Below are 11,692 nucleotides of genomic sequence, written 5' to 3'. Positions count from 1 at the left end.
TTTTTTTTTAAATTTTCGTGTGAATTGTGTAACTGTTTGTATTTTTCAATCACACTTGTCGGTGAAGGTCAATTTGTTGCTCTGGTTCCAAACAACGTGGCTTCGGTGATCTTTTTCTCCTTTTTTGCTGAATGTCTTACCATTTTATTTCTGTTTTTGTCTTTCCCCAAACTTCCCCCCTTCAAAAAGGCTAGACTGTTTCTCTCTAATTCAAAGGTGTGTGTGTTGAGGGGGAAGTGAAAATATAAGAAACATATGTTTATTTATGGAAAGCACCATCATGTCTATCGAGACGGTGTGCATCAGTTTATACCAATGCTCCCCATCGCTCACGACGTGTGAAGAAAAAACAAGAAAGGAGGAAGGGGAAAGGGAAGAGGAAGTGGAAGTGGAGATATCTGTCCCTCATTTATGTGGTCACTCTTTCCGAATTGAAAAGAAGGATCATCGTGGTGATGTTCTCATACCCTTTAAAAAAGGATGTACGACTTATAGGGAGTTGGCTACAGGCCTCGCGTTCCGGCTGAATCAGTACTTTGTTGTTCACCCCTCCGACTCACGGCAACCCCATCGGCCGGTGAGTGGATTACATAGCCGTGCCTCATCATACGGGCGTGTTGGTGCCGGTGGTAGGAACTGTGGATGTTGTTTTCGGGGTGGGTACTTTTGTGTTTTGTGTGGTGGAGAGGAAACCAGCGATGGCACAGTGCCTGGTGCGTCAACGACTGCGGAAGCCCAAGAAATAATGGAACAATACCCGCAGGTTGTGATCCGTCACTTTTTGAGGGTTTCTCAACCTGGAGGAAACGGTGATGCCCTTAGTTATGAGGTGGTGGGGGATGATTGGAAGGTGGAGGAAAGGCATATCTGCTGCTTTTTCTCCCTTGTTAGCACGAAAGGAGTTGGGGTGAAACGACCGGTTCGTACTGTTGATGGCCGTACCATCCGGCCGAAGGTTGGAAACGATCACCTGGAGAAATACGATGGGGAGTGTTCATTGGCAAGGAGTGAGAAACATGTTGAGGAGACCGGTTATATTGAAGTGAAAGCGGGTGATCGCCTGTTGCGTATCGCGTACACCGATAACCTTCTCTTCGAAGATGTGGTAGATCGGTTGAGGAGGCGAAACCTACATGTGCAGCGCCTCTTTGATGGGTTAACTGGTGCGAGCATTTTGCCGTGTGAGCTAGTAAGGCACTTCAAAGGGCGATTAAGGGCGCTCTGCGCGACCGTTGCATCCCTGTTTTCCGGGTTACCTGTGACACAAGGCGTCAGTGAGGGGGCGAAGCGCCGACGCGAGTGGAGCGATGGTTTAGATGTGGGAACAATTATTAGCGTATCGGAAGAGAGATTTTATGAGGGCAGCGGCGGGAAGGTTTTGTTGAGTAGTACCTCACCTGAGTGCGAGACGTTGGTGTACGATGAGGCGGACGGTAGCGGTTTGTGGACCGCGCAACAATTACGGCAACAAACTGTGTTCGAAATATCGGATGACAGCAGCACAGCTCACTCACTACCGGATCCGCCACAATCCCGCGGTTCCACTCGTAGTTCCGCTGCGTCAGCAAAGTGTAGTGACGATTTCTCAAGAACGCCCCACGTCGGAGACGACATTCTTCCTTCGTTGCTTGCGGCTGAAATCACCCTCACACAGATGAAAAGAAGATCTTCAGAGGCACAGGGCACCTCCACGGACACATTATTGACTCTGAGGGATCAAGACGTCTTAGATGATAAAACATCCACCTTGAGTTGTACGGGTGAGGATAATGAAACTGACGGTGATGCTGAGTGCGAAGTTCCATTGCCAACCAATGAAGCTGATTTCATTACAGACTCTTTTATCATGGTTACTCAACAGACCCTTCCGGAAATCTACTTCGATAATTCTGACGAAGAAGAAAATGAATAATGTCACACACGCTACTTAGTGAAAAGTTATGCGCGTTTGTTAACTTCACCATGCGACTTGGTGCTATTATATGCCCTTTGGGGTCGTGTAATGGAATTGGGCTTTGGTGCTTTGTTATTGCTTAAGTTGTGGAAAATGGAGAGAAACTTCCTCTTTTTATGGAGTCAAAAATTTCACTCCATATTTATTTACACTTCATCCGAGCTCGTTGTGAAGTCCTCAATAATTGGCGTTGCGTGCACTACTGCTGTGCTTTCCTATTTTTTAATAATTGTAATGTTAAATATTGTACCTACTTTTATTTTGCTCTTGTGCTTCGCTTATTCTTTTTTGGCATGTTCTGCTTGCTTGGAACTATCACAGAAACAATTCCTTTGGAACTATTGTATGCTTCGTAGGAAAGGATACATTGGACGACAGCTCCGACCCTCTCAACTCGCTAAGGAGTTATTGGATCCAACAGATCAGCTATGGTGCACCACGTGCCACATGGCTGTACAGAAGAAAATCTGGCAGGAGCACAAACAGTCGCGTAATCACACACTAGCTGCAGTAAAACTTAAGAAAATGAAGCGTCTTTCGCTTGATATGTGGGAAAGGCACCGCGGAGCTCCACTTCACGAGGAAAGCGGCCGCGAGGTGGACATAGAGAAAGAGTTTCAGCGCTTTCGAGCTGAGCAAAGGGAACGGGAGGGGTATGATCGGTATTCCTCTCCACACTGACATTGCTACTGGTTGTTTTTTTTTTCCGCTGACACCACAATTTCGGATACTTGTTTGTTAGCGTTGTTTGCCTGCTTTATGGATGTTGCACCATATGTATCCGTACAAAGTTTTCTTGAGCAAACCGGTGTGAACACAAGCGCCACATGGAGAGAGCAGAGGGTGGTTGTAGCAGTGTTGTCTGCTGCAGTTCGGTCATTCCGTCCTTCCACAGATTGCTGCTGTGCTCACTTGTTTTTCTTTACTTTTGTAGTGGCTTATTCTTTCCTTCTTGCACGGGAAGTTAGTTGTGTATTTCCGCTCGCTCATGTATGTACGTGTATATTCAAGTATGTGTGGATTCGTGTGTATGTGTGCCCATCTGTATTCACAGTTGTAGAAGCTCAATTATATTTCATTTCACCATTCCTCTTATTTCTTTTTTCTCAAACAATGACAGCAGCGTAACAAAAAATATGCAACAGCCGAAAGGAATCAACATCCTCATCACAGGTACCCCGGGAACGGGCAAAACCTCGCTCGCTGAGCTGTTGGTGGAAGAGTTGGAGGGATTTTCACGCATAGATGTCGGAAAGGTTGTAAAGGAGAATGAATTCTACACTGAGTATGACAAAGAGTTTGACACCCATGTTATCGATGAAGATGATGAAGGTCGTTTGTTAGACTTCATGGAACCAATCATGGTTCAAGGGGGAAACCATGTCGTGGACTACCACTCCAGCGAACTTTTTCCAAAGCGCTGGTTTCATCTCGTCGTTGTGCTGCGAACTTCTACGGAGGTTTTGTTCGAGCGGTTGATGGACCGTAAGTACGGTGAGCTGAAACGTAACGAGAACATGGAGGCTGAAATTCATGGCATATGCGAAGAGGAGGCGAGAGGTGCTTACGATGAAGATATTATTATTGTGAGGGATAATAATACGCTGGAAGAAATGGCGGCGACAGTTAGTTTAATTCAGTCACGCGTCGGTTCCATTCAGGCAGTTTAGTGACTAGCAGTAGTTTGGCATCCGTGTAAAGCTTTTGTTCGTGAGTAACGAGACTGTTAAGGTAAGAGTGTAACATGAAATAAGGGAACTAGCGATTTTTTTAATTGTGGATTTATCTACTTCAGCTTATGTGTGTCTCAAGGATTTTTCGATACTTTCTTTTTTTTAAAAAAAAAATCTCTTCAATTCCTTCTCCCCCAACCCTCCTCTACTATTTTTATACTACTAAACTGGTAAGCGCGAGGGGAAAGAGGACGAAGAAATTTTTACTGTGCTTATAGGGTTTGTTCTCCTTTGTTCGTAACAAATAATGCCAGTTCGACAGAAGTATCCACCGGTGGGGTGTAACATGAATGATACTGGATACCCGTTTAGAGGCGACTACAAGCTTCAACCAGCACTTAATCATGGCCATGCCGGCGCCATTCGAAAAGAGAATACGACACTGATGCTCCGCATCACAGGCTCCAATCTTGCCATAGAAAAACTACAACCAAGCAAAGGGCAAAAGTTGCAGTGCGAATTGAGTATAGATGACGGTATTCCAAAGTCGATCAACTTCCCCTCGGGATGCGGCGTGGTGCCAGTCCCGGCGGATGGCCATGAGTACAACCTCACCGCTATCGTGCACGGTGCAGGAGTGAAGCACTACTGCAAGATGTCACTTAACGGAACGGAAGGAAAAGGTATTTTCCGACTACGTGCCCCATCGGACTCATTTGCTGCGGAAAATATTAGGCTTTGTGCCGATGGTGATGTGATTTATCCATCTGGGGGGTGGTATGCAATTCCGATTCAGGCGAAGGAATGTTCTCTTGAGTTTGTCGGTAGGCAGGCAAGTAGACTGGTGCCGACCCAACCTTTATTTCATGCAGTGGCTGAATCCTCAACAGTTATGATCCAGTGTACCGCTGGAACTACTGATAACGCAGTAATCTACTGCAGCGGAAGCGGAGAATCCATTAATGTTGTACAGGACCGTCCAGTTCGACTTTCCCTGGCAAGTGGACCGTTCACTTTGCTCCTCCCGCGGACAACTCCAGGAGCGGCGCAAGTACGACCATCTCACGTGCCCAACACCCCCTTGCAGCCGCCACCATCTGATTCTTCGGTGCATCGCGTACCAGAGGTGGAAACCTCAACAATTGATTCCCCGGAAGGGCCCAATACTCCACCAATTTTTGTTACCACAGCAGATGGGTTCATGATTGAATTAACTGGTGACAATGGCACCTCAGCTGCCGGATACGGAAGAGTTCAACTTCCCCTTCCCGACAGGATGACTCACCGCGTGCAGATTAAGGTTAGTGACATGACCGGTCGGATCTACTTGCGGCAGACTGCTGTGGTACCATCAACACAACCACCTCCACTAACGTTTAGCATTACAAAAGATGCCGCAGGAGCCCATATGGTTAAGGGAAGCACGTTATCTCAGATAAGCGTTGATAATCAACCTGTTGTTAGCGGTGCTGTTGGTGCCTCCATTACGGATAATGCACGTCATGTTGTAACAGTGAGGGAAGGATCAGCTTCTGCGGTGTTCGAGGTTGTAGCACAACCAAGCGCTGCTGCTGGCCCCGTTGCAGTGCGACAGGAACCCCAACCGGCGGTTCCTTCCGGTGGGACACTCCTGAACAGTGAAACCTGGGTTAACGAACTTGCTAAGGCTTTGCAGTGCACAGACATCAATGATTGTCGTCAAGGGGTGCAAAACATTATACCAAGGAGCCCGGAGGCCACAGTGATTTTAGGGTTTGTGTCTCAGAACCTCTTCAAAGTGGTTCCTACAATTTCCTTTTCGAGGGAAGGTGACAGCGTATCTGATATTCAGTGCCCTGGACATACCATAACTGCGTCCATAAACAATGGTGCGCCGTGTACTTTGAGTGGTGTGGCGAGTATTCAAGTCCCTTCTGGTCATAAGGTTACCCTTTCTGCCCTTTCTCCCTCCACAGGTCGCGTTGTTGCCTCGTGTTGTGCACATTACCCGCCAGCGACTCAAAAGAACCTTGACGAGCACCTGGTTGCTCGTTTACTGGAGCTGTTCCAGCGATGTAGCCTTAATCCTGAAGCTGTTCTTGCAGAACTACAAAACATAACGCAACCCCAGTCAGCGGTCGGTCAACAACTTGTTTCGTACTTAATTGGATGCTTCCGTCGGTTGCTCGAGTGTTTCCAGCGTCCCATTAATTTGTTTGCTGGGGACACTCTTCCGAATGTGCAACTCCTTGCGTATGTGGATGACCAGATCCCGAAAGAACTAACGGTTGCATCTCCGGTTACAGTGTCATGCGCAAACACCAACGTCCGTGTTTCTGCTCGTGAACCACCTGCGGCGGCACTCGCAACTCGGGGTGGGGTTATTCACAAATTGGTTGAGGCGTATCGTGAGAACGCACCAACAGAACTTATGGCTCAGTTGATGGTGATTTCCCCCACTGATCCTGATGAACGTGCATTGGTTGATTTGCTTAGCCGCGTGCTGAAGGACTACGAGGCCAAACTTAAGCGGGAACGGGACAATGTGATCAGCTCGACCGCCGCAGATTATTTACAGTTTTCGTGTGACGGTGTAACCATGGAAAACATTCGCACAAGTAATCCCTGTCAGTTGAGTTTCGAGGTGGATGGAACGGGTTTCGTCGCCCTAGAGCAGGGAGGACAGATACCACAAGGTTATTCATTCCCAGCAGGTTCAACTCATTGTGTGCATGTTATTGCCCGTGATACGGCAAGTGGGGCGCTGCGCGCGGAGGCGTACATCACTTTGAAGGGAACGAAATGTGGACCATCCACTATGTCTGCGCCCCAGAACGAAGCACTGTTCCTTGATGCGAGTGTGATGGTGGTAATGGAAGAAATACATCTAAGGTTGTTGTGCCCACCAACGCTCTCACTTAAATGTGAGGTGGATGGCGGTGGCGACGTTGTCGGCACCAAGAGCTCTGAGTTTATGGCAAGGATGAACGCCTCATCTATGCATAACGTTAATGTGCACCTTATCGACGAGGTCGGGAATGTCGTCTTCCGGCAGAGACTCGCAGTCCCTCCAATAGCAATGGTACAGTGGGCTCTACGCCTCGATAGCAATTCGCTTTACGTCGACTCCACCACCGCCTCGTGCACTTCATTCCTCACATCTTCACTTAACAGGTGTCCCGAAAAGGAACTGAATGGTCCGCTGCAACTGGATTGCAGTGGGCCACAAACCGTCGTTTTGCGGAAATACACACTTGGGGCGGTCCAAGGAAGGACATGCGTGGGTGAAATGTATATGATGATTCCACCATTTGTCGACGCTACGCACCTGAAGGATTTGGCGCAGATATATCGAGAGGCATCTCAACTTCAAAGTGACGAACTACAAAGGCGCCTGAATGAGGTCCGCGCTCAAGTTCCAATGGGCCTAATGAAAGACCTCATCACTGTTTTGATGGAAAATACAGCAGGTGCCTTCAACGCGAGTATTCGAAGTGTAGGTCCTGACCGCGGCCCCCGTGTTCACTTCAGGATAAGTGGCGATGAGACAAAGTTACTTAGTGATTGAACAGCGCATTCGTAGAATATTTCTCTGTGTTTGCCTGTTCCCCCATTCCCTCTTTGTCTCTACTAGTAGACGCAATCGTAGTGGAGCATTTTTGTCATTACAAGAAGGAAGACGTAAAAAAAAGAGAGAGAAATAAACAATGAGGTGACATAGTAGCAAACGGGCAGATGCTCTTCAAGGCTCACTGTCTTCTCAACACCATAGATGATGTCGTCAAGCATTTTTGAAATATCCTTCCTTTGTGTGGCATAAATGTTGTTATGCAAGAGTAAATTACAATTCATTAGCGTGCTTACTAGCGCATCGCAAACGAAAGCAGCAATTACGGTGTTGTGGGTAAAATATAGTGTCGGGTAACATCGTTCCTGCTGGTGTTTAGATCAATCAATATAGAACAAGGCAATACTGTTCGCTCACGAGCGGTAACTCATAAGTGTGAAGGTAAAAAAAAAAGCAAAAATTTCTGAAAAAAATTATTAGCAGAGTGTCAGAGAGCCAATATGCATTATTATCACAGGATCTGCAGTGTGTTTCCCCCCTTCTCTCATTATTTTGGTCTTTTCGTTACACTGCAGTTCGGTTATTGCGCCGCTTAAATGACGTCTGTTTTCTTTTTTCTTTTGTATTCCACTGGCTGTGGTTGGCATTGCTTTTGACTATGACTTGCCTCCGGCTCGGTCTTTTCACATCCAAGCATCTCTAATTTATGCGAACTTCTTGCACTACTGTCAATGTTTTTTCCTCACCATTTCCTAACACCACACATTGAGGGTTCAACTACTCCGAAAAAAAAATAACGATGATGATATTGATAATGACGATGAATACATCGAAACATAAAGCATGTAGGGTGAATTTGCACAGTTTTGCTTATGGTACGCAGCATTCGCTACAGCAGACCCAAGGCGGCGCCCCCTGAGTTGTTGATTGACTTCCTTTGCTGCCGTTTTCCGTACCTTACGCGCAGTGCGTGGGAACAACACGCAAGGGACGGGCACCTATCGGTAATAAAGGCCGCTAGAGACAGTTGTGGAGCGGGTGATAACCGTCATGGCGTCGTAGTTCCAATGGATTACGAACTACAGCAAAATGACGAAATATGTTTTAATCCCCCACGTCACTTAGAACCCGACATTAACGAACACGTCGTCGTTCTTCACAGTGACGAGGCTCTCCTCGTTTGTGTCAAAAACGGAAATCTCCCCGTGGCTGAGGGTGGTCGGTATAGTGCCAACACTTTGGTAGGTGTCCTTCAGCGACTGGCAGGAAACTTCACATGGGAGACGGCAAATGGTACAGCGGAAATGTGTCTCTCCAAGGCGACAAACAAGGAAACGTGTGGCCTGAAGGTTAATTATTACCCTGTGCACCGACTTGACAAGGAAACGTCAGGGCTTGTTGTGCTTGCCAAGAGCGCGCATGCGGCAAGGATTCTTTCTGGACAGTTTGAAAGGCAATCTCAAGTTTTGAATGCACAATTAACAAAATATACTGGGGGTGAATCCCTTACGGTTGTTACCTCTTCACAGTTCGACGAACTTATAACTATGGATAAGTCAGTTTCTAAGTCATATATTGCAGTTCTTGATGGATCCGTTCCAGAGGGTAATGAATTTATTGTATGTAACCGCGTTGGTTTACTCTGGGAAGAACTGAAAGACTCTATGAAAGATGCGGAGAAACACACCAAACTAAAGAAATTAAAGATGGCGTGTTACCACGCTTCGGTAGGAAAAAATCAACAACTCTACGGGCGACCAGCATGCTCTCGTATTCGTATCCTTAGTAGCAGTGATACCCTCCGAGTCTCCGTAGCTCGCGTAGACATTCTGACAGGGAGGACTCACCAAATTCGCTTACACTGTGCGCAGATTGGCTTTCCTGTACTTGGCGATAAGTTGTATGAAACATCGACTCCTGGCAAGGTGGGCGGTTTGCATGCTGTCGCTGACGATATATATCTCTACCGTGCCAGAGAAACTGTAAGCATGTCGTGGGGAGTGGAAGGGATGAGCGTGAAACGCCACTTGTTGCATGCCGCCATACTTACCTTCACTCATCCAACCACGAGGGAAAGGTTGGAGTTCTTCGCGGCCCCACATGAGTGGTTCCTTAGCGATGTGGAATGTGACGAGGCAACAAAACTGGAGGAAAATAAATCCGGTACAGAGATTTTGCGGGACCTCCTCGATAGGGCTGTACGTGGCTTGGCATCCCATCGTTTCCAAGAAAAGGTTATCACTACCTTCTGTTATCAGTGAAGCGCGTTACATATTTCTTCTTGGCGTTTTATTCACTGCAGAAATGAAAGTGCCGAAATTCTTCACAATTTTCGAGCAGTGTGGAGGCAGCGCATTGATTCACCACCTACAAACTTTACGGTGAAACGCTTGAATTCCGCGGACTTTGACGGCTTAGAAAAACTCAGTTCAGTGGATGCATTTCACATTCAAAAGTTAACCGCATATTGTTGCAAGACTAGCGCTTGCTGAGGTTTTCGGAAGCGGTTAGTAGTCTTCCAACCACGCTTTTTTTTTTCAAATTATTTATAAATTTTTGTCACGTCATATTGTTGAAGGATCAACGATGGAGATAAGTGTTCGGTAGGCTTGGTGGTGTTATTTGCCGTAACCTCTTTGTTGGATCCCCGGTAGCGAGAACTCCATACCCATTTGTTAGTTTGGTGGAACTCCGTTTGGGGCTCACCGCGCTGGAACATGCTCCTCAACCGGAAAGAAACAAAGATGTGAATCCACTCCACCATCTTTTTCGATAAGAGTGAAGTGCTCGAGTTTTCTAGAATATTGTTAGAAGCAACATAGTGCTCCTCATTACCTGCTTCCTTTCTTGACTGTTTCATGTATTTGCTTATTAGACATCCGTGGCCATAAAGCCTTTCGTGCCCTAAATAATAACAGTAGTGCGAAGGTAGGGACAATAACACTAACAACAAGAGAAGAGTAGTGGAAAAGAAAATCGAAGGGCCGCGGGCCGAAACTCACATCAAAGATACGATTTTTAAAAATTACTTGTGTGTTATATAGAGCGGTGTGTACAAAAGGAAGGAAAACAAAGGGGAAGTGTAAATCTTGCGGAGGAAAAGCTTAACATTGCCGGTTTACAGTGAAAGATGATGGGAGGAATCTCTATTTGTGTTGCCACGGATTGTGATGGGGAGAAGGTGAACCTACGCTTTCTTTTCGATGCAGCAGGGCCATCTGTTTCACGCCTTTTGAACTATTCAACGACGGCCTTTAACAACTATTTTCGTCTGAAAGGAATCTCTCGTGCATTTGCCGTCAACTCCGCCGTTGTTTTCAATGATGTCCACTGTACTTGGGACAGGTTAGAACGCACCACACAGCTTCTGCACAACAGCCAAGTGTATCTCTTTCAGCCCGACACGCTGGACATTCCTGCTGCCATACCTGAGCCGTATGAAGGTGAGCCGCTTCTATCAGCTGATTGCTATTTGCCACTTCGCGGTGCCACCATATCTACACCCATTCCCGCCATTAAACGCATTGCCCCACAGCGCTTTGCTTCACCAAAGGGGGGCGAGAAAACGAGGTTTTCATCACCGTTAATGTTTCGTTGGGCAGGCGCAAATAAAAGCCCTGTGGGGTTTCGGCGCACGAACAGTGTTAGTTTTGACGATTGTGTGAATGACAGATCCCGTCACAACCGTTCCTGCAGTCACTCTTTCAGTAAAGATATTCATTCTACGGGTATATCCGATGACAGCTCGTACCTGCTTCATCAGAACGGAGGGCGTGGAACCGACAAGCATTACAGTTCCTTCTCCAGCGGTGGAAGTATTCTTCGGGAAGAGCGCGAAAAGATCGAGTTTCAGTTAAGCCTCCCCCTGGATGAAATGCGGCGCTGCGTAAGGGAGGAAACTCGCCGTTTGGACACGACTATTAGTACCCCCATTAAACGAATATGAGGCTTCTGCCTGTAATTTCATAATGAAGCAGCAGACTAGACTATGATCAGTTGTATTTGTTTTTTTTTATTTTTCGAGACAACGTGTCGTGGTGAGTGTTGTTTTTTTGTTCCACAACGTATGCAGTACGGCGTGGAGGGAAACAGTGGCAACGACAACAATAGATATAAACGGTTAACGTATGAATCGATGGATGCAGGTAACAAAAGCAGTAATTTATGTATGATGCCAATACGACAAACCGTTAAAGGCTTCGTGATTTTAATGAAAAGCATGACGGTTACATAATTTTGCAAAATAATGAGGGAGGAAAAATCTTGAAATGCCCCCCCTCGTTGCTGCCCTTCCATCTAAGTTAACCGATAGAACAAAGAAGAAACATACATTTTGTGTACACTACCCAGAGCAAAGTAATAGTAAAATATAAAAGGTAAGAGCAAACAATAGCAATAATCAGGGACAAAAGATATGTATGTATGTATGTTTCTTCTCTCTCCGTATTTGTATCGGGTGCTCGCAATGCTAAATTATACTCGTTTCCCATTTCCTGTATCTTCTTTCAATCCCTTCTT

General features: G+C 46.4%; 4 protein-coding genes and 2 pseudogenes across 6 annotated transcripts; all 6 read left to right on the top strand.

Moving 5' to 3' along the window:
- Nucleotides 1-265: 265 nt before the first annotated feature.
- TEOVI_000676700:pseudogene lies at nucleotides 266-1,912 on the top strand (annotated as a pseudogene). The gene has a single exon. A coding segment is annotated over exon 1 (1,647 nt).
- A 387-nt stretch (nucleotides 1,913-2,299) lies between these two features.
- On the top strand, nucleotides 2,300-2,635 carry TEOVI_000676600 (uncharacterized protein; the record flags this gene model as incomplete). Its single annotated transcript, XM_067222828.1, has 1 exon — nucleotides 2,300-2,635. The coding sequence occupies one exon, from the start codon at nucleotides 2,300-2,302 to the stop codon at nucleotides 2,633-2,635; it is 336 nt and encodes a 111-aa protein (XP_067078929.1).
- A 455-nt stretch (nucleotides 2,636-3,090) lies between these two features.
- On the top strand, nucleotides 3,091-3,624 carry TEOVI_000676500 (AAA domain containing protein, putative; the record flags this gene model as incomplete). The annotated part of the gene is made up of 1 exon (XM_067222827.1): nucleotides 3,091-3,624. The coding sequence occupies one exon, from the start codon at nucleotides 3,091-3,093 to the stop codon at nucleotides 3,622-3,624; it is 534 nt and encodes a 177-aa protein (XP_067078928.1).
- A 310-nt stretch (nucleotides 3,625-3,934) lies between these two features.
- On the top strand, nucleotides 3,935-7,174 carry TEOVI_000676400:pseudogene (annotated as a pseudogene). Its single transcript has one exon. A coding segment is annotated over exon 1 (3,240 nt).
- Nucleotides 7,175-8,046: 872 nt separating this feature from the next.
- TEOVI_000676300 (RNA pseudouridylate synthase, putative) lies at nucleotides 8,047-9,435 on the top strand (the record flags this gene model as incomplete). Its single annotated transcript, XM_067222826.1, has 1 exon — nucleotides 8,047-9,435. One exon carries the CDS (start codon nucleotides 8,047-8,049, stop codon nucleotides 9,433-9,435), a length of 1,389 nt encoding a protein of 462 aa, XP_067078927.1.
- Nucleotides 9,436-10,304: 869 nt separating this feature from the next.
- Nucleotides 10,305-11,120, top strand: TEOVI_000676200 (uncharacterized protein; the record flags this gene model as incomplete). The annotated part of the gene is made up of 1 exon (XM_067222825.1): nucleotides 10,305-11,120. The coding sequence occupies one exon, from the start codon at nucleotides 10,305-10,307 to the stop codon at nucleotides 11,118-11,120; it is 816 nt and encodes a 271-aa protein (XP_067078926.1).
- Nucleotides 11,121-11,692: the final 572 nt, after the last annotated feature.

The sequence above is a fragment of the Trypanosoma equiperdum genome (genome assembly GCF_001457755.1).
Source record: "Trypanosoma equiperdum strain OVI genome assembly, contig: ctg_1711, whole genome shotgun sequence".
NCBI lineage: Eukaryota > Euglenozoa > Kinetoplastea > Trypanosomatida > Trypanosomatidae > Trypanosoma > Trypanosoma equiperdum.
This window is presented reverse-complemented; position numbering and strand designations above follow the sequence as displayed.